Here is a 26,491-nt window from a genome sequence, read left to right as displayed (position 1 = left end):
CGTCCACCCCCCACCCCCTCACCACTTCCTTCCCTTCTGGCAATCACTTTTTTTGTTCTCTGCATTTATGAGTCTATTTCTTTTGTTTGTTTGTTTACTTTGCTTTTTAGATCCCACATATAAGTGGACTCATATGGTATTTGTCTTTCTCTAATTTCACTTAGCATAATACCCCCCTAGGTGCATCCATGTTGTTACAGAAGGCAAGTTATCATTCTTTTTTATGACAGAGTAATATTCTATGGTGGGTATATACACCTGTTCCTTATTCCTTTATCTGCCCACCTATCAGTAGACACTTGGATTGCTTCCATGTGTTGGCTATTGTAAATATGCTGCAGTAAACATAGGGGTGCTTGTATCTTTTCAAATTAGTATTCTTTTTTTAGGTAAATACCCAGACATTGCTGGGTCATATGGTTTTCCTATTTTTAATTTTTTGAGGAACCTCCATACTGGTTTCCACAGTGGCTACACCAGTTAGCATTCCTACCAACAGTGCAAGATGGTTCCTTTCTCTACACAGCCTTGCCGACAGTTGTTATTTCTTGTCTTTTTGATGCTAGCCATTCTGACTGGTGTGAGATGACCATCTCATTGTGGTTTTGCTTTTCAGCAAGCTACTTTTAACATTAACATTTAAGGATCACTTCAATATCAGTACCTCAAAATCAAGTTCGTTTATTTTTGAATGCTTTCTCATCTTCCATCTCAAGACTGTACCACAATGTATCCATTCCTTTATTGATGGACACCCGACTGTTTATGATTCTGTTCTTGCTGTTAGGAACACCGAGGATAACCTTGTCCGTGTGTGAGAATTTCTCTAGATCAGCAATGTACAGTACAGTAGCCAATAGCTTAAAAAGCAGCTAGTCTAAATTGCACTGTGCTGTAAGTGTAAAATACACACCAGATTTTGAAGACTTAGACTGAAAAAAAAGTAAAATATCTCATTAATGATTTTTATCCCCATTGCATAGTAAGATGACAATATTTTTTACATATCTTGTTAAATAAATATATCATTAAAATAATTTCACCTATAATTTGGCTACTGAAAAGTTTAAAATTATATGTATGACTTGCGTTATAATTTTATTGGACGACTGTTCTAGATCAGGAGTTAGCAATCTACCATCCATAGTGTGGTCATCTGTGTCTGTGAATAAAGTTTTATTGGAAAGCATGCCCATTTACTTACACGAAATCTATGACTGCTTTCCTGCTTCAACGGCAGAGTTGAGTAGCTGTAACAGAGATCGTATGATCCATAAGCCTAAAGTATCTACCATCTGGCCCTTTAAGGAAATGTTTGTTGACTCCTTTTCTAGAGCAATGGTTTTTAGCCTTTATCATGATCCAACAAGCACACACCTGAAACAAAAGTTTCACAAAACATTTCAAAAATCCTTACTATAATATGTTCATATTTTCTGGTCACATAGCATATTTCGTTAAAATAAACTGCTGGTAAGGTGCCGTGACTCACTAAATTGACTTAGCCATTCATTCACTACTAGTGAGTTAAATAACGTTGTTCAAAGATATATATCCAAAGTGTGTGTGTGTGTGTGTGTGTGTGTGTACACACCAATCTACAGTCCCACACAATGCGAGAAAGTTCTCATTTTCCCACATCCTTGACAAAACCTGATATTGCCAGACTGATCTGATAGATAGGAAATGGAATCTCATTTTATGTATTTATAATCTGATTACAGTTGATCATCTTTTCATATGTCAATTGATCTTTCATATTTTTTCTTTTGTGAATTACCTGTTCATACCCATTGCCCTTTTTTTAACAGCATCATTTGTCTGTTGATTTTTTTTAACATTCTGAATACCAATACTTTATTAGTTATATAGATTGCAAATGTGTGTACATTTGGGTACAAATGGGTACCAGTCCCAGGTTTGGCTTTTTTCCTTTTATGGTGTCTTTATTTTATCAGAGAGGATTTTTACATTTTAACGTTTATTTTTATTTAATTATTTCTCTCGAGAGAGGGGGAGAGGGGCCGAGAGAGGGAGAGAGAATCGCAAGCAGCCTCCATGCTCAGCACAAAGCTATATCTGGGGCTTGATCCCGCAACTATGAGATTATGACCTGAGCCAAAATCAAGATTAGGACGCTTACCCTACTGAGCCACCCAGGCTCCCCAGGAGCTGTACTTTTTTTTTTTTTTAATCTTTAAAAAAAAATTTTTTTTTTAATGTTTATTTATTTTTGAGAGAGACAGAGAGAGAGCATGAGAGGCAGAGGGGCAGAGAGAAAAGGAGACACAGAATCTGAAGCAGGCTCCAGGCTCCAAGCTGTCACCACAGAGCCTGACGTGGGGCTTGAACTCACAAGTGCAAGATCTTGACCTGAGCCGAAGTCAGCGGCTTAACCAGCTGAGCCACCCAGGAGCCCCAGGAGCTTTACATTTTAAAGAATCAAGTTGATCTATCTTTTCCTTTATGGTTTCTACTTTTTAAAAATTTTCATTTAACAGATCCTTCCTATCCCAAGGTCATAAACTTTTTCTTCTAACAGATTTTAAATCTTGGGTTTTGGCCTGTTACAAATAGCTAGTGTGTAAGTACCATGAACTGACATGTTTGTTCTTCAATCACTGATACAACATTACATTTGCACACAGCAAGTTCCTGTACATGGATCTGCTTCTTGGATCTCTGTCCTCAAAACATAATTGCAAGGATCTGCTTCTTGGATCTCTGTCCTCAAAACATAATTGCAAGCTTATCAGAAACACATATGTACTGACCCACTTAGAGTGCAACCAGATCTAGATGGTTTTACAGGCAAGTTTCAGTAATCTTTCAAGGAGCACACAATCCCTATCTTCTATAAACTACGCAAGGTGATTGAGAAAAAGAAACAGTTACCCAATTCATTTTATGATTCTAAGCTAACCTTTATACTTTTGTACTAGTTACGAACAGTATAGGAAAGAAAAATTATGAGCTAACCTCACATTTGAATGTAAGTTTAAAAATCCTAAGTGAAATATTTGTAAAAAGAATCCAGCAATGTGTACTAAAATAAGTTTATACAAAGTGTGCAAGCGTGGGTTCATTTAAGAAGAGCTGTTAATGTAAATCATCACATTAACAGAATAAAGGAGGGAAACAGTATGCCTTTTTTATCCATGTAGAAAAAGCATTTGCTAAAATCTGATAACTGTAAATGATTTAGAATATAAAACTTTAGATAACTTGGAAGAGAAATACACTTCCTTAACCTCATAAAGAGCATCTTCCAGAACCTACAGCAAACGCACTTTGTTGAAGTATCCCTTGCACTGTTCTGGTATTGAGTTCCTTCTTTGATCTGGCACCCCAGCATTTTTCTTCCTCTTGGTGCTTTGCTATAAATAACTGTGTGTGTGTGTGTGTGTGTGTGTGTGTGTGTGTGTGTGTGTACTCACACATTTATCTATTTTTTAGTTTTATCTCTTTATATACATTTCATTCAGTGTTTTTCTAAGTTTGTAGAATGGGGAGCTTTGCCAGCTCAGCAGCTCTGGTGTTGGAATTTCTCCCTTGGCAATTCTCTGGGTCTGAGAACTGAGGGACTCCAGAGGCCATTTTGGAGGGGAGCAGGGTAGTTGTGTTGCCGCCTACTTGGCTTCACTCTTAGACCGAGGAGTTGTCATTACTCACAGCTTTGTATCTAGGCATCATCTGCAAAAGTCATTGTTGAGATTTGATGAGAATAGAAATAATTTACAAAACTTTTCTATGATTTTATTTTGCCAGAGGGTAAAATAAAGATAATCTACTGGCACAGCACTTCCTAAAGATCTGATATTTCCCAGATCCCTACAGTGACATTAAAATGTAAGCAATATTATTAGTTGCAACCTTTGCCATCACTGTCACAACTACACTTGACAGGGGTGCCTGGGTGGCTCAGTTGGTTAAGCGTCTGACTTCGGCCCAGGTCATGATCTCGTGGTTTGTGGATTTGAGCCCCACGTCAGGCTCTGTGCTGACAGCTCGGAGCCTGGAGCCTGCTTCGGATTCTGTGCCTCCTTCTCTCTCTTCCTCTCCCCTGCTCATGCTGTCTCTCTCTGTCTCTCTGTATCTCAAAAATAAACACTAAAAAAAAAAAAAACCACAAAAGCAAAACAACTACACTTGACAGCTTTAAAAAGGTTTTTACTGTGGCTCTAGGAATTGGAGGTGTGGAGAAGGACATGTTCCTGGCGAGTATTTTCATGGTGGCTAACAGACCTTCTCTAAACTTTCTGGTAATAAGCAAGGGATCCCAGTGACTGTGAAGACTAATTCAGGGCCTGGCGATGTTGAGCACAAAGAACAATCGATAAATTCTTGACTGTAAGGTCATGTGCATGAAATAAGGCGGTTCTGATGCCAAATCAATACTGCATTATATATTTCCTGCAGCAGATATCGAGATATAGATCTGCCGGAGTGGGAACAGGAATGTCATCAGGAAATACCAGTTCAGACAAATCTGGGTTACCACCTACAGGGAAAGAGCCGGATTGATTGTGGCCTGCCTCACTTTGTGGCGAAAATGTCAGGTCAGAGTGAATATTCATGTAGTCCTTGGAAAAGGGGGAAGGAGAAATCAATAAGGTACACCGTTCTATCTGATAATGGCATTGTTTTCTCCGAGGCAAGTAATTTTTTTCTTGGACTTGGTGTTCCTGTCCCTGATTTCTTGGTCACGGTGTCTTTAGAGATGCAACAAAAGATTTCATAGAAAGCCTAAGGGCAGATTCTGTACTTCAGGAAGAAAGGTTATGTTAACATGTTTCTGAGGATGGCACTAGAGGTCTGGTTACATTGATATAAAGTTTTCCTTGATTCCAAGGAACAAACTAGACCCTTTGAAGCTATGTCAGGAGAGCACCAGGCAGAAAGAAATCCCACGTCGTTAATCCCAATTTGCAATTCGCTTATCCTGTGATCTTGCACAAACTATCCAATCTCAGTATATCTCCAGACATTGATTTGTGTGATCGTGTTCGGTTTTTTTCTCTGTAGAGATGTTATACACCGTACAGTAGGTGACATAAATGTTTTGGTAGGCGGGGTCAAGAATATGATGGCAGTTCCTCCCAAATCATGATTTTGGCATTTGTCTCAATTTCATAGACTCACTCCTCCTAACTACACTGGAGAAATCTCCTACCATTCATGCGCGTAAAGTTCCAAAAGGGTCCATGTTCTCCCTTCCCAGAATCATTTTTTCAAAGCTTGCTGGTATTATCAGGCTTCAGGAACATAGTAGGCTCATGATCCATCGGCCTGGTTTTTGAACGGAAACCAAACTAATTGCTTTTACTGTGTGTTCTTGCCTCTTCCAGGCATCTTTTAAAGATGAACAAGAGTAGCTCTGATTTGGAAAAAGTGAGCCAGGGCTCCGCAGAGAGCCTCAGCCCTCCCTGCAGAGGCGTCCACGTCGGCTTCACCATGGGTTCCACAGACAGCCTGGCCTCGGACTCCAGGACCTGCAGCGATGGAGGTAACAGACTCGACCTTGCTCGGGAGGCTTAGATTCTCCCAAGTCTGGAAGGCTAGCCCTCAGCTTGCTGCCAGGATTTGGAATGGCTGAACTAGACCCACTGTCTCGGTCCTGTTTTCCCCACGAGGTAGACTCCACCGAGGAGCAGTGGGCATTAATTCTCTCTTGAATACAGGACAAGGTGCCTCGTCCCGTGCTGCCCTTTCTACTTACATACATTGCGTCCCTCTGGAACGAGGCGGAGGAAGCTCAAGGTGAAAGCATATTGAAAGACTCCTGATTCCTTGGGTGATAAGCCATTTATATATAGGTCTGCTCTCCATTTCTGTCCTCGGGATTGCTTCTCAGGGGATTAGGTACATGCCAACCACAAGTTTTCACCCTCTGTGCTTCTCTCTCTCTCTGTCCTTCTTTCTCCCCCTCCCGCAGCTCGTTTGCCCTTTTACGTGCATGATTGCACACACACATGCACACGCTTACTTGGACACAGCAGGTGCTTGCATAAATGTTTGTTGTATTAAAGCATGGAGGCTTCATTAGTCTACTGTCCATCCCACTCCCTGGATAAAGCTCTTAGGCATAGTAATGTGGGTATGTCCCGATTGGGCATATTCCTCAGAAGGAAGTCTTGTGTTTCTGTAGTTGGGACAGGTAATAGTAAAACCTCTCATTATTTCGACATTGTGTGTGTGTGTGTGTGTGTGTGTGTGTGTGTGTGTGTGTCCTCTGCTGCATTTCTCTTAAACTCCCTTTAGCGTGTGACGTTTCGACATGTGCTAACACGACGGGCTTTCTCGCTCTTGTGGACACATTTCTTCCCAGTAGGCAATTTTGGAGTCGAGGTTTCCATCATGAATTCACGATCACTAACAATTTTCCATCTGAGAGATGAGTACTGCTAACACTGAAGCATGTGTCATAAGTCAGCCTGTGGTGTGTTCTTATGGGAAACTTCTGAAAGCTCAGACTTAAAAACAGGAAATATCTTAATCTTGATTAGGTGGGACATAGCAAAAGAGGCTTTCCTTTTTCTGCAGATTTTCCTGGGATTTCATCTTTTCCCTTTTCCCATCCCATTGTGCAAAAATTCTACGAGGTGGATTATTCCACAGAGGGCTGGGCGGGGCACGTGAACCATTGGACCCTGTGCCCTGACGTGCTTTCTGGGGGATGATGGGTGATTCTGAGGGAGCAGTGTACGTTGGAGCCCCCCGCTGGCCATCAGCCAGCTCGCCTTGATGTGAACTCTCCCGAACTACCTGGGTACGTGGCTTCTCAGAACCAGCAAATCATGACTCTTGCTCTCAGGACTCTGAAGGTCTAGCTAGGGAGACAAGACTAAAACACATGACACATGGGTGGCTTGTCTAAGCTAGGAGATTGGGCTTCCCAGAACATGAATGCTATCAAGGCTTCCAGAAGAGAAAGGAGGGTTGAGGAAGCGTTCAGGGAAGTTGCTTGGAGAAGATGGCACTTGAACTCATGTCTCAAGTGCGATTAGAACTGACGAGGGAGAGGGGGGAAAGAGCTTTGTAGGTTAAGGAAGAAGTGGGAAATACGGAGCCATTGGGGATTAGGAATACAGTGGCGACACCTAACTCGGGCGTTTTCTAATCCAAATGAATGTATTTTCTTGGTTCTTCTTTTATCATGAACCTGTTCTGCAATGGAAATGCACTTCAAAACTTGGATTCCTAGATCAACGAAAAGTATATACCTTGTTACCAGACTCTGGGTCCTTAGAGTGAACCATTTCTATTTGCTGCTCCTGCGGATGGCTCTGTACCCCAGACCATGCTTTGCAGCTGGCAAGAGACCAACACCTTCTCTCTCTATTCTTTCTCTCTCTCTCTTCTTTCTGTGTCTCTCTGTCTCTCTGGTCATGAAATGTAAGAAGCTCTCAGTCTGCTTCTCCTCGTTAACCAAGGCGGCTTGCTGTAGATCTGTTCCTGGACAGTCATCTTTCAGTCCCATGAATTCTTACTCACTTTTACCTTATAAAACTAATATTGAAATATTTACCCATCACGCCTTTTGTGACTAATATTGCAGCTGAAAGAGGGGAGCTGAATAAGAGAGGTAGAGTTCGTTCAAGCTGAAGTTCCTGGAGACCAGAATGTAGTGTCTACTTCTCTAATATTATATATGAAGTCAAAAGATATCATTAGACTATTTGGTTTGTCAGGAAGAATTCGCTAATGAAAAAGATGCATTCCGCAGGCTATTTATATCTGCAGTAAAGTGAGTTGAGGACAAAGTCATTCCAGAGTGTATCCTAACAGTTTATGTAAATTTCTCAGAAGCTTATCAGAGTTAGTGGTTAAAGTTAGTTTTCGACTATTTGGGTTTTGTGGCAAATAATAATAATAGATTTTATAAGAAGAGCAAACATAGCTGGAATCTATAACTTTGTTGCATTTTGGAAACCAGTTTGTCTAAATTGTATATTTTTATATCAAGATTCATTTCACCTCTTTGTGCTTCTGAGGCATCTCATACTCCTCAAAGCACATCTGTTATCCCATTTGTCCATATGGGCAATTCAGTTGAACAGTGAGTCAACTCAGTGGCAGGAAAAATCCGTCTAAGCAGTTGTTTGGTTTATGCTCAGTTTGGGAGGGACAAACTGCATGTGTCAGGACAGATCCATGGATGTTGCCAAGAGGTCATCTGTAGTGAATAGATGGGAGGCAAAATGCTCAGCTAGACAGTCATCACAAGTGGTCATCAGAAAGTGAAAGAAAGAAAGAAAGAAAGAAAGAAAGAAAGAAAGAAAGAAAGAAAGAAAGAAAGAAAGAAAGAAAGAAAAGAGAGAAAGAAAGAAAGTCATCGGAAGACTCTTGGGCTTTAAATGATTCCTGTTAATTTTTTTTTAATGTTTATTTAGTTTTGAGAGAGACAGAGCACAAATGGGGGGGGGGGGGCGAGGGGCAGAGAGAGAGGGAGACACAGAATCTGAAGCAGGCTCCAGGCTCCGAGCTGTCAGCACAGAGCTCAAAGCAGGGCTCGAACCCCTGAACCGTGAGATCATGACCTGAGCTGAAGTCGGACGCTTAACCGACTGCCCCCAAATGCTCCCTTTTAAATAGACAAACCCAATGGCACATTAAGATTATTTAACTTTTTGATTTAGGATAACATTATAATTCGGTTGCACAGTTTAAGAGGCATCACGGAGGCCAGGTCCCCACAGTATGGGAGATTAGAGAGTGCTCTCTTGGATGGAAACTGTTGGCACAAGCAATAGATAAGAGGTCTACAGCGAATATAGGGGTAAATTCACATGAAGATATGTGCCAGGTCAGTGTTGGTATTTTTATAACTGGCAAACCAGAGATACAGCCAAGTTAACGAAATACAGGAAAGCCTTGGATTGTGGGTAACTTGTTCTGTGAGTGTTCTGCAAGATGAGCAAACATTTCGAAAAATTTTTAACTTGATAGACAAGTGATGTCTTGCAATACAAGTAGTACGGGACGCCGAACGTCACATGATCACAAGGGAGCCAGTGGTTCTTGAGATCCGCTTTGATATCCGAGTGCTTTGGATTGTAAGCACGTTTTCTGAACAAATTACGCTTGCAAACCAAGGTTTTACTATAATCTTGACAGTAGTCAGCTTGTTTTTCTTAGTAATGATGCCAAGAGGATTTTTTAAATATACCCATTAATCGCGTCCTTGATTTGGTAGCTATTTGTCAAATCCAAGGCTTGTGCTGCTGGGCACAGCTTTAGATGTTGAACATACCGCAGTCACCAAACCTGCCCAGTTCTTTCTGTCACATTCCAGTGGGGAGAGATGGACAATGAGGAAGATAAAAGGCTACAGTAGCCGGCATGTCAGATGGCAGGAAGTGCTGTGGGGACAAATCAAGCCGGGGAAGTGGGCGGGGAGGGGAGGGCGGATCTGTCAGGAGGAGAGGCAGTAAGTCCACAAAGATCAGACATCAGTCAGAAGGAGTGACAGCCTGACCTTCACCGAGCATTTGCCCCCCTACTCAGGCGGTTACCTGAGTCTCTGAAAGAAGAAAAAAGCAGCCCTGAAAAGGCATCTAAAACTCCCCAGCTGAAAATAGTGTCTTCTGGCTATTATTGTTTCTGGCTGCCAGAACACTGGATCCTAAACTAGTGGGTTCGGTCTGATATATTACATTTGGTGTTTTGCCCTCACACGGTTTGGCCCTCCTCATCCCCCACGCCCCTGGAGACAGACTGAGTCACGGGTTCTGTTCAGGGAGATTTGTTAGTGAAGGACGAAGAAGCTATCCCAAAGGAAAAGATCCTCCGTTTTTAAGATTGTCTGTGGCCTGAGCCCATACAATATCACGAAAGTGAAGCTTTGTTTTAAACTATTTCTTGTAAACGGAATTAAAAAAAAATTTTTTTTAGTGCTTATTTATTTATTTTGAGAGAGAGCTAGAGAGCCAGTAGAGGAGGGGCTGAGAGAGAGGGAGCGAGAGGGAGAGAGAGAACCCCAAGCAGGCTCTGCGATGTCAGCTCATTGATCCCGTGAATCATGAGATCATGACCTGAGCCAAAATTAAGAGTCGGACTCTTAACTGAGCCACCCAGGTGCCCCAAACTGAATTTTAAAATATATATTATTATGTCACTAAAGTCAGTATGTGTCTATGATAAAAATTCACACGCCAGGGAAAGATATGACAGGCAAAGTCAAAGTCATCAGACGCCTCCTGTCCCAGCTCCCACCTTTGACATGCTTTGAGCATATTTTTCTATGTCCTCTCAGAAATTTTTATCTGTATTTTTAAAATATCATAAACTTCAATTTGACACATTGTTATACTTAATGTATCTTGAAGTCTTTCCAATCAGAACCTCTAAATTTACCTCATTTTTTTTAAATGCTGTATATTTTGTCCTTGTATGAATTCGTTAAACCCCTCTCTTAACAATGCATATTTAGGTGATTTTCATGACCAGTCTCCAGTAAGATCCCGTGACATACTTTGGTGAGATAATTTGGTGAACATATCTGAAAGATAAATTCTTAGAAGAAGAAGGGGCATCTGGGTGGCTCAGTTGGTGAAGGGTCTGACTCTTGATTTCAGCTCAGGTCCTGATCTCAGGGTCATGGGATCGAGTCCCACACAGGATTCGGTGCTGAGTGTGGAGTCTCCTTGGGATTCTCTCTCTCCCCGTCTTTATGCCCCTCCCCCACTTGCACATGCATGCACACGTGCACTCTCTCTCACACACAAAATAAATAAATAAGCTTTAAAAAAAAAGAAGTGGAATTGATAAGTCAAAACCTATATGCATTTTAAATAGATGTTCCCAAATTATCCCGTAAAATGTCAATTTATGCTTCCGTCAACAGCACGTGAAAGTGGTTTGAACTAACTTCTAATTTTACTGTTAATTTGGAAGACAACCCCAAATGATTGTGTTCTCACAGGAGACCTGAAGGCAGGGTTCTGGAGCCACGCTTGGGCTGTTGGCACGGAACGTTTTCCATGGGCCCGTTTTCCAAGCTGAGAAACAGTGCTTCTCCTGTTTTACGTGTAAATCGCATTCACATCTTGATTATTGTTTCTCGGGATGATCAAGTGTTCCGGAGAGGCTCCTCACCAGTGCCACGTTTTCCTGCCAGTTGTGGAACGTTGAGAATCTGTTTCCATTTTCAGGCTACGTTTACCTTCTTGAGAGAGCCAGGGTTCCTTCTGAAGGAATACTTTGCTGCCTTTTTTTTTTTTTTTTTTTTTTAACATTTAATGTTGAGCCTGTCTGATTGTGTGATCAAACAAGAGTTTGCACAGTTTTTCTTTGGAGGAAAAAGCTACATGTGAGGCTAGAACATCCCCTCTGCCACCCACCTCATGTCTCCTGGGGTAAGAAGAGGGGGTTTGGCAGAAACCTGAAAGGGTGCCACTTCCTGGGCACCAGTGGCAAGGTGTCCACATAGATGGCTTTCTTTGAACAAGGCCACGGGCTGTAGGAGAGGTTTTTTCCATCTGCTTTGTTCCCTATGCCTTGCAGTTAGTAGGTGCTCAGGAAATATTGACTGACTGAATGGATAACTCTGTACAGCCATTTCCAGCCAATAATCTATATCCTCATTTAAAAAAAAAAAAAAAAGATCCATAGAACACTCCCTGTTTTTCAAACAAAAGAAAATTCCATTTGTTTTACCTTACCCGCAGTGGGAGAAGAGCCAGACCCAAAAGCTGAGAATTTGGAGCTCGGTGGGGTATTCCCCTCCCCGTGACTCTGCCCTCCGAGCCACATTTGCTCTGGCCGGCTGCTGTCAGAAGGCAGAGCCGTGCACTAAGGGAGCCAAACAGCCTCATTCACACAGCTCAAAACTGGACTGACCACTTCCTCCATAAGCTTACCTCTCATTTTGGCCGTGGAGAACAATGAAAGTGCCTATTAAAAGCCAGCAAAAAGAGAGGACTCTATAATAAAGAAAACGTCACAGTGCTACATTTGAACTTCTGGCCTGCGTTTCTGTCTGGGCTGTTTATCCTGACCATTGAAATCCTGATTTCTTCTCTGCTTTCTAAATATAATGGCAGCAAACTGGTATACTTTCTCCTCGGTCTTTTTAAGATCCCACCCAGTGTACCATATGCGATGTGTAGTTTCCCCACCACAAACGCCTTCTCTTCTCTGAAACACACACTGAAGAGAGACAGAGGTGTTCTGCTCTATGATGGGCTCCGGGCTTTATATGCAGAATTGGCAATTGGAAGAAAAACTTAGGAACTGGGGTTTGGAGCTCTCTGGCCCTATTAGCACGAAAAGTCATTTAAAAACCTACCAATGGGTAGGTGGCGCAGTCTCGCGGTCCGTGAGTTCGAGCCCCGCGTCGGGCTCTGGGCTGATGGCTCGGAGCCTGGAGCCTGTTTCCGATTCTGTGTCTCCCTCTCTCTCTGCCCCTCCCCCGTTCATGCTCTGTCTCTCTCTGTCCCAAAAATAAATAAACGTTGAAAAAAAAATTAAAAAAAAAACCTACCAATGATGTAACTACGATGCAGGCAAACTTCCCAGAAAAGTATTTTCCATTCTCACCCTTTTTTACACTCTTAATTGTAAGCCAGAATTTGGAAACAGGGTGATCTAATACCAGCATAAAACCAGGATATATTTGAATTCTTCTCACTGCTGTTGAATCTAAGTCCTGAGAGTATGGGCTGTTGGCCAGAGTTTTTCAGCATTTTCTTTAGGCACATTTTTCTGAACCAGTGGTTTGCCTGTGGATTTTGCAACTATTTTAAGTGTCAAGGCATATTTTTTCCCTCTTCTTTCTGGCTCTTCTTCCAAATGCAGAGTGTGGCAGCTGCTACAAATACAGTTGACCCTGGGAAAAACAGAGGGGTTGGGTCACCAGCCCCCTCCGCACAGGCAACAATCCATGGTTTTAGTAGCTTCTATTAGAAACGTAACTGATGGGGCACCTGGGTGGCTCAGTCGGTTGAGCGTCTGACTTCGGCTCAGGTGGTGATCTTGCGGTCCGTGAGTTTGAGCCCTGCGTCGGGCTCTGTGCTGACAGCTCAGAACCTGGAGCCTATTTCAGATTCTGTGTCTCCCTCTCTCTGACCCTCCCCCATTCATGCTCTGTCTCTCTCTGTCTCAAAAATAAATAAAGGTTAAAAAAAAAAATTAAAGAAACGTAACTGCTAATAGTTGACCAGAAGCCTGATAACATAGGCTGATTTTGTACTCTGTGTGTATTATATACTGCGTTCTTACCACAAGGTGAGCTAGAGAAAAGAAAATCATAAGGAAGAGAAAATACCCTTACAGTACTGTATTTATCAGAAAAAAAAACAAAACACAAAAACCACCTATAAACGGACCTACACATTCTGAGCCCATGTTCAAGGGTCAACTGTAGTGAGAATCTAGCTGCTGTGTTACCTCCAGCCATGTTTCGGAGGAAGTGCTCCATGTAAGAGTAAAGAAAACGGTAGAATCAGAGTGGGGCTTTAGGGGTGCCCTCTGGTCCCATAGAAAGGAGGTACCTCTTGTCCCATGGTGGAGAAATCACAGTTTCATTGACAAGGGCCACATGTTGACCCCTTTCAGAGTAGCCCTAAGAATATGACGGGCTGAGCTGTTATGTGATCCTGAGGTGCCCAGAGGCTATCAGAGTGAAGTTTGGTCTCCTCAGCAGCTGTGGTTCCGAATTGAAAGAAACATTTTAAGAAACTAAGTTTAAAAGGACGCCTCAGGTCGGAAGGAGGTGTGCCCGTTACAGAACTAGGCATTTTTTTTTTTTTTTTTTTACCTCAGAATCACAATATGTGTACATAAGGCCCGATTATATGCATAAAGTGCACATTTGAGGTGAGCCTCACTTCCCTGGGTGAGGTTTGGGTAACTGTAGCCCTTCCTGCTGGGGACGGGTGGAGTGGGGGGAGCCCTCTCAGGCCCTGCTGTCCTCTAATTAGGACGGGCTTTGTGCAGTGATTGTTGGGTGACCAAACACACAGCAGCTAAGAAATAAAGGGGAAGGAACCACACTCCACCTAATACCCAGAACTCCTTGCCAGATTTACCTATAGATCTGATCAAAGCCGCTGACTAACAAAGTTCCCACAGGAAAGCAAGAGAACACCCATTGGATACAGGAGAAAATCACTTCCTTCCAACTGCCTGAACACACACACAAGTTATTTTTGGTGTGAGAGCAGAACCTCCTGATTCCCTCTGGCGATCTAGGGAATCAGAAGTGTTACAGATTTTTTTTTTTTTTTTTTTTTTTAATTCCTGCTACCCTTATAGGTTGGAAAGTTAACCAGGGGCAGCTGAGGGAGCTAGATCGAGAGAAGCAGGAGAGCTATCTGCCTAGAGGTATTTTTACTTGAGGGGCAGCTTTGAGACAAAATGCCTGCTGGAAGAAGTTGAAAATGGAGAGAGTAGCTGAAATTGTAGACTCTTCATGCTGGAAGGGACCTTCACTGTGGTACGATCTGGTCAATTTTTAAATGAGGAAACTCAGCCCGGTGAGGGCAACAGCTAGTTAGGGGTTCATCCCGCTGTCCACCCCTAGGTCACAGGTAGAGGCAGAAAAGGACATGTGGCAGGCGTCATGGAGAGCCATACAGGGAAGGCAAACCAATAAGAATGGGGAAGTAAGCACAAGGCTTAAAGAGGCGACTAGCCAAAAAACTGATTTGTCAGGAACTACCCGGGGACTGGGGACTGGAAGGAGTCCTCACTGTAGGCAGGCTGTCCCTGTCACTGGAGGCACTGATTAAAGCATTGACCAGAATGGTGCCTGGGTGGCTCAGTCAGCTGAGTGTCCAACTCTTGTTTCGGCTCAGCTCATGATCTCACGTTTTATGAGTTCGAGCCCTGCATCGGGCTCTGTGCTGACAGGAGCCTTCTCTCTCTCTCTGCCCCTCCCCTGCGTGTTCTCTCTCTCTCTGTTTCTCATGCAATAAATAAATAAAGTTAGAAATAGAAGGAGCATTGACCAGAGACTCTGATCACACTCCCCTGCCTCCCCTCGTTTTCCATCTTCTGCCTGTTGATACCAAATGGAGAATCAGATTGATGGTGGCAGACTTCTGCCGTCCAAAATGCAGAAAGGTCGGGAAATGGACCTGTTTCCACTCAGTCACCCTCTTGCTCATCCCCTGGGTACTTGGTGGCTGAGGCTTAGTGTCCTTTGAGAGCCCCGTATACAAGGGGTCTTATTCCTCCGTTTTGCAGTCCAGCAGCTGGTCACCGGTGCTCCCCGTTCTCTCAGGCTCTGCTAAAGGGAGGATGGAGACGAAGTGACTGTGCAGCCCTAGCCTTCATCCGCCCCCACTGCTGACTGCACCCTTGGGAGCAGAAAAGCCTCTTGGGGAGAGTGGGGGGGAACCCATAGACGCCAGGGATCCAGAACCTGCTGCGATCAGGGTCTCCCGTCCTCCGGCTGGCTGGCTCTCGCCAGTCCCCTTTCAGACCATGAGGGGAAAATACACGGGTGTGTAAAGTTGCCTGGCCCGACTGTGCCGCTGCTGCTTGGTTTATAATCAGTCTGGCCTGGAAGGGTATAAATCCCTCATTCAGCCTTGCTGGCAGGGGCCCCGCCCGTCATTAGCAATGCAGGGGTGAGGTGGAAGGGAAAACTTAACTGCGATCTTCGAAAACCACTGGGAAGCAAGAGAGCTTGCCTCCTGCAGATGTGGGAGCGTGAGCAGCATTGTGCTTTCTCCCGGGTCCCATGAGAGCGATAGCGGAGCCAGGGGAGGGAGGTGTCGGTGTGGGGCCCGACCGCCTTGCCGTGTACTAGACAGGAGGCCCCTGCGGTCACTCACGGACACTGCTCTCGTCAGTGAGGCTGGGCCTGGATGTCAGTGGGCAAGGTGAGCCCTGATGACGTGGTCTGTCACCTTGCTCGCGAGAGGGAGCCTCCTCCCTAGGGGATACCCCAAAGTAAGGAGACCCCGTGTTGGTCTGTGGGGCTTGGTGCCCGTGTTTGTTCCTTGGGGGTCCATTCTGGAAGTCCGCACTTTGGTTGGAGAAAGCAGAGGGCAACTCTGTGTGGGCAAAGAAAATCGTTAACTATTCAGGAGCCGCGCCAGAAAGATCGTATGCATCAACACAAAACTAACACTTTGCTTTCCTTTGGGGCCTTTTACTATTTGCCTGGGACCTATGTGTTTGTTGTAGCTCTTGCGTTCCAGTCATGCTGCTGAGGTGGGGAGAGGCACAGAGGGACACTGCATGCCCTGCTCTTAGGATGACATAGCTCGATGAACTCAGTGAGCGGCAGTTGTCATTAGTGCCTAGGTCCTTGAATGTCAGACCGTAGTTCTCTCACATTTTAACCCTTGGGATACTAGGATGCATTTTAGGACCTGTGAAGACAGTTAACTCTCCTGTTATTTCCCTAGAAGCTTTTATCAAAATAGTGGGGACATCCTCCAGTCAGTTCTCAGAATGAAAGAAATGAGTTCTGTTTCAGTTTGCTGTTTTCTGTCCCCAGTGGCCATGCCTTCTTCCCTGAATATTTTTACCCAAACTCTTGTTTCATTGGTTTGAAACCTCCATTTCATACGTTGATACAAAGAGTGAAGTCCAGTCATTGCCCTGTCTAGACTGGCCCTCAGGTCACTGTCTATGACATTTCTGAATGTCCCCATGTTCTGTGCAGTTTGGGGTGGGGGGCTGAGGCCATCCCCGTCCCTCACCCCCGTCAGGTTCAGCATTCACGTGCCCCACTCTGGGAACTGGCGTTTAGGAAAGACTTGCTTTCCCTTAAGATCTGTTTCTTCATTTATAAAATCCCATACCAGCCCCCCAAGGCAACCAGGGTGTTTTTATTGTTTTTATTGTGGGTCACTTGTACTCTCTATAAACCTGACTTTTAAAAAATCCATTCAAAATACCTGTTCAAATTTGTTGTTGCAGGCATTGTTTGCAAAATATTGGAAACAAGCTAAGTGTCCATCAGGAGGGGACTGGTTAAATAAATCCTGATACTTGCACATGATGGTATATGATGGGATTGCTATTAAAAAGAATTAGATAGATCTGCACATCTGATGTAAAATATCTCCTTTGTGTAAACGTGTGCATGTGCATTTGTCTGGGTTGTTTGGCAAATCTTCAGAAGGATCCCTGGAAATTGCCAGCGTGGCTTCCTCTGATGAGGGGGACTGGGTGCTAAGGTAGGAGGCTGACTTCAAAGGCGCCGGATACCCTTTTTGCATTTTGAATTGTGTTCACTGTGCATATATTATCTCTTAGAAATAAATAACAAGTAAAATCAATTTCTGTGACCGCAGGGCCCTGGAACTGAGTGGCATAGGCCTCTTAGCCTGATTGTTGCTGTTTCTCAATTTCAGGCCCTTCCTCTGAGCCAGCGCACTCCCCCACCAGCAGCGGGAAGAAACTCTTTGCTCCTGTTCCATTTCCTTCGGGCTCCACTGAGGATGTGTCCCCCAGCGGCCCCCTACAGCCCCCGCCTCTCCCCCAGAAGAAGTTAGTGAGCCGAGCGGCCTCTTCGCCTGATGGCTTCTTCTGGACCCAAGGCTCCCCCAAGCCAAGAACAGCAAGTCCCAAGCTGAACCTCAGCCACTCGGAAACCAACGTCTGTGCCCACGAAGAGTCCCACTTCAGCTACTCCTCAAGCCCCGGGAGCCGCCACCATCATATCTTCTCCTCTTCTGAGCCCCTGGAGAAAACTTTCAAAGGCAACGGCCACTGGGTGCCGGCACCAGGGCTGGCGGGCGGCCAGAGCGGCTTCGGGAGCCCCAGCCTCCAGTGCAAAGGGGTCCCCTCGGCCTCCCAGCTGAGCGTGTCCAGCCAGGCCTCCACCGGCAGCACCCAGCTGCAGCTCCACAGCCTCCTGGGCAGCATCAGCAGCAAGGAGGGCACCTATGCCAAGTTGGGGGGCCTCTATGCCCAGTCCCTGGTCCGCCTCGCAGCCAAGTGTGAGGACCTCTTCATGGGCGGCCAGAAAAAGGAGCTGCACTTCAACGAGAATAACTGGTCTCTCTTCAAACTGACCTGTAACAGGCCCTGTTGTGACTCGGGGGATGCCATCTATTATTGCGCCACCTGCTCCGAGGACCCTGGCAGCACCTACGCGGTGAAAGTAGGTACCGCCCCGCCCCCTTGCTGTGAAAGTAGGTACTGCCCCGCCCCCTGCTGTGAACGTAGGTATCGCCCCGCCCCCTGCTGTGAAAGTAGGAACCGCCCCGCCCCCTGCTGTGAAGGTAGGTATTGCCCCGTCTCCTGCTGTGAACGTAGGTGTCGCCCCACCCCCTGCTCCTAGTCTGCAGTGCAACCAGCTGGTCCTGGTTGTGGCAGGACAGCCTTTGGAGCAAGTCCTTTCACCTGTCCGGGCTTCAGGCGCAGGCTTGGTGCCTGAGTTTACTGTGAGCACCCGTGCTCACCGATTTCACCCTCAGCCTGGCCCGGGACATAAGGTTCCTTATGGAGCTTATGATCCAGTCAGAGGGACGGACAATGAAGATACTGTTCTTCAAATGCTAGATAGCTGGAGAGGGAGGTGGACCTAGGCGTGATCTTGAACACAGAGTAACTGCATCGATGAAGCATTCAGTATGCAACAAGACTCTCGGGTGCATTAACTACATGACCTCACATCCTCACAGGGCAGATAGGTTTTACAGGTGGGGAATCTGGGGCGCAAAATGATTTAGCTGCCCACAGCTGGCAGTGGCGGGTGGCTGCGATGGATCAGAATGCTGCTTTGGCTTGCCTGCTACATCTCTACTACCATCCTGTCCCTTAAGGGAGATGGAGTTCAGAGAAGTGAAGTGACTAGTTCAAGTAACACAGCTCTTTAATTTTTGCCACCAGCTCAGGGCCGTTGCTACCATCCCTCACCGCTCTCTCAAGGTACAGCTCCCTGCAAGCTGGTCGAGCCGTCTGCACCCACATTCTGTTCCTTCCATGTGGCCTTTTTTCTCATCTTTTGGTGTCCCCTGAATACCTGGCGGTCCTGTAGCTCTTCTATAAATGCAAGCTTTTGCGGGTAGTGAGGAGGGGAACAATGAGCTTTTTTTTTTTTTTTTTTTTTTTTTTTGTGCCATCACCTGTCCCAAGATCTTTTATTTCCAGTCAGAAAAAAATGCAAATACTGATCTAACATGAAATGGCCTGGGGAGGCAGGGTGCCTTCCTGCTTACCAGTGGAGTTTTTAAAAATATTATGATAATTAGGGACGCCTGGGTGACTCAGTCGGTTAAGCATCCGACTTCAGCTCAGGTCATGATCTCATGGTTTGTGAGTTCGGGCCCCGCATCGGGCTCTGCGCTGACGGCTCAGAGCCTGGAGCCTGCTTCGGGTTCTGTGTCTCCCTCTCTCTCTCTCTCTGCCCCTCCCCCACTCGCTCTCTGTCTCTCTGTCTCTCAAAAATAAATAAAAATTTAAAAAAAGTTTTTAATATTATGACTATTAACCAAGGAAAATTGCAATGAATTTTGTACTTTGAGATTTTTCTTTTAACAACTTGGTGATAGCACCATAAAAAATAGATTAGTAACCCCTGATTTATAGGTTCAGGGGGCCATATATAATTATTTGCTGCCTTACGATGAAAAAACTGGGGGTGAAGAGGCCAGTACGGCTATAAGAATACAATCGATTATCCAGAATCAAGGTCCCAAAAGACTAGGGGGGGTTGTGGCTAAGATGGCAAGCACCAGATGGAAGAAAATACAAACATGCTGAACTGAGAGTCTGTCGATTTCTTGAACTTCACTGTCTCTTTCTATCAAAACCCATCTTAGTAAGTGATCCTGCTCTGCCACTCCCCAAGCACAGTGAAAAACAAAAAAGAAACAATCCCAGTGTTCCCCTTCCTGTTCGGATGGTGCTGTATCCATCCAGTAGAGGGAAAGTGAGTACACTCTCCAGTGAGCTGAACTTGAGAAGCCAGGCTTTCTGGTCGTCTTTGTTGGCCCAGATCCAGGGTGTGGACCCAAACAATGAAAGGAATGGAAATGTGAGCTCCTCAAAGCCTGAGGGCTGGAGGTGTCTTACAGGAGGTTCTTTGCTTTTGCTAGCCCCAGGGAACCTGAGGAGGTAATCAGTGAGCCAGCCTTCCCTTGCCCTCCCTGAGGTCAAGGGCATCAGCCACTGTCACCTGGCTCCTGGGGCTGGAACTGGGTTCATTCAGTGCCTCTCCATTCTGAGGAAGGAAGGACCTGGTGGAAGCAGCTTGCTCCCTCCTGCCTTGGGGTGGAAAGTGATGTCATCCTGCTCTGGGAACTAAGGAGCTAGGTGGCCACTGATCAGAACCTTGGGGTAAAGGGTTCTGGTTTTCACATATATTTTTTAGTTTATTTATTTATTTTGAGAGAGAGAGAGAGAGTGACAGAGCACACACGAGAGACAGAGAGCAGGGGAGGGGCAGAGGGAGAGAGAGTTCTCTGCTGTCAGCACAGAGCCCAATGCGGGGCTCGAACTCTCAAACCGTGAGACCATGACCTGAGCCCAAACCAAGAGTGGATACCTAACTGACTGAGCCACCCAGGCGCCCGTGGTTTTTATATTTTTAAGTGATTGTCATGTGCAGCTTGGATCTAGGACCTCCTGGAACAATGAAGAATTAGCCACATTCTCTGAAGAACAATGCAGAAAATCTGGCTTTCCTGGCGGAGGTTAAAAACAAGCATTGTTCCTCATTTCATTAGAAATGTAAGCTATGAGGAAGTGGGGACACGAGGCCCCAGCCCTCTAAGGAAGAGAGTCCCAGGTGTCCTATTTGACTCTGCCGGAGACATGGCAGCCCAAGGACCATCTCTGTAACATATGAAAAGGAAATCTGGAGAAGAGCATCCAGTGTTCAGAATCTGGGGAACAACAATACCAGTTCGCAAGTGTGCCTGGCCCCGGTAATTGTGGGGCGGGGGCTCTCGGAACATCGTTTCCCACGTGCAGCTGTTGTACTTCATTAGCGCTGCAGTCTAGACGGAATACAGTCATCTGGAATCCGAGGGACGGAGCGGTCTCCCCGCCCACGCCACTGCTCCGGCGCTGAGCTCATGTCATCTGTGCCTGGTAAGCGCGAGCCTTGCTCGCGAGTCCCCATTAACAAAAGCAGGCTCGCACCTGCTCGCACTAAATGCCAGGCCCTCCGTTTATGGGCTCAGCGCCCTGCAGCAGCCAGGAGATTAAAGCCAGCTCTTGTAGCCCTGCTCCGTGACTATGTGGTGGGGGGGGGGGAAATCATCAGCTGTGTGTGAGTTTTAGAAGCTGCTTTATTCCTCGGTCAACTAGGACTCCAGTTCGGTAATTAGGGACTTGTGTTAAGCCAGCTGGGCCTTCTTTATTTAAAGAACGTGACTTAGCCCAGATTTTTAACCACGAACGAGGCTGTGGCTCCAAAGTTGAAAGTGAGACTTGGCTCAGCAAAACGTTTGAAATTTGAGCTGAACCAAAGGTTTGTGTGGTCTTGCACCAGATCCCAAGCTCAGACTCCCTGAAAATGAAATGGAGGGGGTGAGGGTGGAGAAGCCTCCCTGTCCTCCCCCCTTCCTCTACCCGCACCCACCATCCCGCACTGTGAGACGACCGCAGGGGGCACCCCCACCTTTGCACTATACTGACTCTCAGATCGGGGGCAGGGGGGTCCTGACAGAGGACTGGCTCGCCGATTTTAAAATGCACCCAGCCCTGTCCCCATTTATTCTGCTCCTTCATTTACATCTCTGTGCAAACCGTCAGTGGTATTTGCTGGGCCTAGGCCTTTGACACCCTTGAGAAAAGGAATCCTTGGAAACCCTTCCCAGGCCCTGGACAGCTGCAGCCCCCAGGTTTGTACAGTAACTGGCAAGCCAGCTCTGGATTGCCTCACCACATGGCTACAGCCAGACCAGCAGAGCGGTCACCATAGCAACCTTCTCCAGCTCACTGTGGGCTAGTCACTGTGTTGAGAGCCACACCTGTGTTGTGTCCCTGGCTGCTCACAGTGGCCCTGGGAGAAAGGACCTATCGCTGCCCGGACGGCAGAGGAGAAAATAGACTGAGATAAATAAGGTGGATCCTTGCTATTTGTGGATTCCGTATTTTTGAATTCACTTGTTAACATTCATTTGTAACCCCAAATCATAATTTGTGGCCCTTTTGTGGTCCCTGGAAATGCACAGAGTAGGGGGAGACTTGGGTCACCAGACATGCGAATTCCCAGCCAAGGTAGAACAAGGCAAGGCTCTGGCTTCTTGTTTCTGTTCTCCCCTGTCAACAGGTGTCCTTTTTGTGGTCTCTTCGTTGTCTCGTTCTTCACATTTTTGTGTCTTGTGTTGATGATTTCACTGTTGGAAATGACCGAGCTGAGCGCTGAAGTCCTGCCTAGTGGTCGTGAGCACAAGAAGGCTGTCATGTGCCTTTGGGGGAGTGTTAGGTGAGCTTCGTTTAGGCATGAGTTCCAGTGCCATCTGCGGGAGTTCTGTGTTCATGAATCCACAGTATCTACTAATAAGGCGTCTTTAAACAGAAACACACACAAAGCGAGGTTATGTGTTGGCCAGTTGGTAAAAAATGTTACTAACAGACGCTTGCAAGAACTTCGCCCTATATTTCCCCTAGGAGCAGTGGTTCAGTATTCGCTCATTCTGTGTTTGTGGCTACTTAACAGAACTACTGCAAATAACAAGAATCGATTGTAACTTGCCAGGGTTTGCCGAGTTTGAGTTCGTATTTAAGCCAGGGTCTTTTTCACTTCTAAGCCCATACTTTTGACTCCTGGAGACTTCTCCCGTGTACAATCTTGGGCAAATATTTTAACCCCTCGAAGCCTCTGTTTCCTCTTCTGTAGAAGCATCTATCTCATCCTGTCTCATCGGGTTGTCTGAGATTTAATGAGACACTGTGTGAAAAATGATTAGTAGGCAGTGCCTCACACGTGCAAGAGTTTGGTAGGTGTGTGTTGTGGTGGAGAAGCTCTCATGGGGAAGGGAGTGACCCCGACCTCAGCAATGCATGGCCCACATAGCCACAGAGGGCACAGCAGACAGTGCCATAAACAGTGGCTGGCATCTATACGCGAGACTACATTTTGAAGGCTACACATTCCCTTTCGTTTAATAGTGTTTCAGAAGACTGCCACGTAAAAAACAAATACAGTTGGGTGGGCTACAGTGGGGAATCCACAACAATGCCCTTTAGATGCGTGTTCCAGAATCATTTTTGTTAGTATATTAGGAAGCAATGTCTGGGGGAAAATGCACAAACATTTTTCTTCTGTTTTACCTCTGTAATGGAGAGATTACTAATGTGTTGCCTCCCTTCACCCCCTAATTATCATTTTAAAAGTTTCCTCAGAGGCTGGACTCTCTTATTTCAGGTTTCAGGCTGAGAAGAAGGTTTGTATAGCTGCAATCTAAATAAATGCCTGTGAAACGATGCTTGCAGCGGAACTCCTGAAAACGTCACCTGTTAGCAATGTGGCGCTTTGTAAACGCTGCTGTAATCACTCGAGTGTGGCACTGTGGCAGCCTGAAGGGTTATTTTGGATTGCTCGCGGGATGATATGTTCTAGGCAGATGCGAGGTGCCTTTCTTTGCAGGATTACTACACTGATCCTCACCTTCCTATAACGCATGGCTGAGGATGCGCTGTATCCTTTTGAGAGGGGAGACCACAGCCCATCTTCTGTCCCTTTCCTTGTAATTACGGGGAAAATGAGGCCTGACAGAGGCCTGACGTCTGGCTTGAGCAGCTGCGTGGCAGCCAGAAGAGGATTACCATGGCTAAAGATCCTCAGTGGCTGGTGCTGTCTTAATACAAGATGTTGAAGAGGCCGGAGAGCGATGGTCGTGGGGATTCCCCAGAGGAGCTCCAACTCACCTGCTTGTTTATTCCTACAATAATAGGGTGTTCAGAGGGTGCCATGGGTTGGCATCCCTCGCCCTGGAGAGCCCTCTGTTTTCTCTCTGACTCATCCTCGGAAGGAGGTACGTGACTTCCATGTAGCAGCTCCAATAAAACGGCTGGCTCGCCAAGCTGTGCCAGCAACCAACATTGCACCTTTACCTGGATCTGGAAACTAGGGCAGTCTCAGGGAGTTTGGCCACAGCCTAGAAGGACCCGCTTCTGTCCCTGAGATTCCCCAAGAAGGGAGCAAAGCGCCCCAGCGGCCAAACACGTCCGCGGTCAGGTGGCCGCTGTAGGGCGCAAGGAATGAGGATTAAGGTTGACTGCCTGTGTAAACGCTTGTCTGGTTTCCTGAGAATTTCTCTAGCACACACTAGGGGCAGACAGATGTGTTCCTACTGATAGGGTGCCACGTTGTCCTGCAGGAGCCCCACTCCTGCTGGATCATGTCGTCATGTTATGTTTAACTCTTAAAGAAATTGCCAAACTGTGTTCCAAAGTGATGGCACCATTTTATACGCCACCAACAATGTAGGAGGGCTCCCATTTCTCTGCATCCTCATGGACACTTGTTACTGCCTGTCATTCTTGTTATAGACATTCGAGTGGGCGTCAAGCAATACCTCACTGTGGCTTTGGTTTGCATCTCCCCAGTGACTACTTTAAAAAAAAAAAAATTTTAGTTTTGAGAGAGAGAAAGCACAAGCAGGGGAGGGGCAGAGAGTGGGGGGGTACAGAGGATCTGAGGCGGGCTCTGTGCCCGACTCGGGGCTCGAACTCACAAACTGATGGATCATGACCAGAGCCGAAGTCGGACGCTCAACCGAATGAGCCACCCAGGCTCCCCTCCCCAGTGACTACTGTGCTTGTGGCCATTTACGTATTTCTTTGGTAAAATTCCTATTAATATAGTTTGTCCACTTTTGATTGGGTAGTTTATCATTCTCTTACTGCGTTGTAAGAGTTTTTTGTTAAATTTTACTTAAAAATTATTCATCAGATAGGTGTTTTGTAAATATTTTCTCCAGCCTATGACTTGTCTTTTCCTTTTCTTAATGGTATCTTAGGAATTTTGATAATTACCGACTTTTTTTTTCCCTTATGGACCATGCTTTTGGTGTGGCATCTGGGAAATCTTTGCCCAGCCCAAAGTGTCAAACACTCTGCCCTGGGTTTTCTTCTAAAATGTATATTCGGGGCTCTTACACCTAAGCGTGATCCACGTTGAGGCAATTTGTGTGTCTGGTGTAAGGGTTTACTTCTCCTTTTTGCAAGCGGCTATCCGAAATGTCCCAACACCGTTTGTTGAGGATGATGGATTCCACCATTGACCGGACTTTGCCTTTCGCCCGCAGATCTGCAAGACCCCTGAGCCCAAAGCAGCCCCTTACTGCAGCCCTTCTGTGCCCGTGCACTTCAACATCCAGCAGGACTGCGGCCACTTTGTTGCCTCGGTGCCCTCCAGCATGCTCACCTCTCCTGACGCACCCAAGGACCCTCAGCCTGCACCCCCATCACACCCGCCTGCCCAGGAGCAGGACTGCGTGGTGGTCATCACCCCCGAGGTGCCCCACCAGACGGCTTCTGACTTTGTGCGGGACTCCGCCTCCAGCCATCAGTCCGAGCCTGAGGTTTACGAGCGGCGCGTGTGCTTCCTGCTCCTGCAGCTTTGCAACGGGCTGGAGCATCTGAAGGAGCACGGGATCATCCACCGGGACCTGTGCCTGGAGAACCTGCTGCTGGTGCACTGCTCCCCCCAGGCCTCCCCCGGCGCCTCCCCCGCCGCCCCATCCCCTTCCCCGGCTGGGGCTCCCGCAGCGTGCCCCTCTGCCTCTCTCGCGGCTGCCACCCCCGTCCCCGCCCCCGCCCCCGCCTGCCAGGGGGTGCCCAGTGAGAAGTACCTGCCGCGGCTCATCATCAGCAACTTCCTGAAGGCCAAGCAGAAGCCAGGCGGCACCACCAACCTGCAACAGAAGAAGAGCCAGGCCCGGCTGGCCCCCGAGATCGTGTCTGCCTCGCAGTACCGCAAGTTCGATGAGTTCCAGACGGGCATCCTCATTTATGAGCTGCTCCACCAGCCCAACCCGTTCGAGGTGCGGGCGCGGCTGCGGGAACAGGACTACCGGCAGGAGGACCTGCCCCCGCTGCCCGCGCTGTCCCTCTACTCGCCCGGCCTGCAGCAGCTCGCGCACCTGCTGCTGGAGGCCGACCCCATCAAGCGCATCCGCATCGGCGAGGCCAAGCGGGTGCTGCAGTGCCTGCTGTGGGGGCCGCGGCGGGAGCTGGTGGAGCAGCCGGGCACGTCGGAGGAGGTGCTGTGCGGCACGCTGCACAACTGGATCGACATGAAGCGCGCCCTGATGATGATGAAGTTTGCCGAGCGGGCGGCGGACCGCAGGCGCGGGGTAGAGCTGGAGGACTGGCTGTGCTGCCAGTATCTGGCGGCGGCCGAGCCGGGGGCGCTCCTCCAGTCCCTGAAGCTCCTGCAGCTTCTGTGAGCGCGGCCCCCCAGCCCCGCCCTTCAGCCGCCCGCTCCCCTGCCCGCGCCTCCTCCTCCCCCCCCCCCCCCCTTGCACCCTGCCTGGCCTTGGGAACATCTGTCTCCCCTGGGAAATGGTACACGACTGTCATACTTGGATGTAATATATATATAAAATATCTAAATAAGAAAGAC

At 46.8% G+C, this 26,491-nt stretch overlaps 1 protein-coding gene across 2 annotated transcripts in view; it reads left to right on the top strand.

Moving 5' to 3' along the window:
• Positions 1-26,491, top strand: part of PRAG1 (PEAK1 related, kinase-activating pseudokinase 1) — a 51,723-nt gene extending 25,232 nt beyond the window's left edge. For both annotated transcript variants that reach the window (XM_040490133.1, XM_040490134.1), the window contains 3 exons: positions 5,349-5,506; positions 17,316-18,067; positions 25,173-26,491. In XM_040490133.1, the coding sequence (XP_040346067.1) occupies positions 5,349-5,506; positions 17,316-18,067; positions 25,173-26,315 (2,053 nt within the window). In that variant the 3' untranslated portion in view covers positions 26,316-26,491. The remainder of the gene's footprint in view (positions 1-5,348; positions 5,507-17,315; positions 18,068-25,172) is intronic.

This window comes from Herpailurus yagouaroundi, unplaced genomic scaffold (genome assembly GCF_014898765.1).
Source record: "Herpailurus yagouaroundi ecotype Mexico unplaced genomic scaffold, PumYag 181, whole genome shotgun sequence".
NCBI classification, from domain to species: domain Eukaryota; kingdom Metazoa; phylum Chordata; class Mammalia; order Carnivora; family Felidae; genus Herpailurus; species Herpailurus yagouaroundi.
Note: the sequence above shows the minus strand (reverse complement) of the source record. Positions and strands in the feature narration are given on the sequence as shown.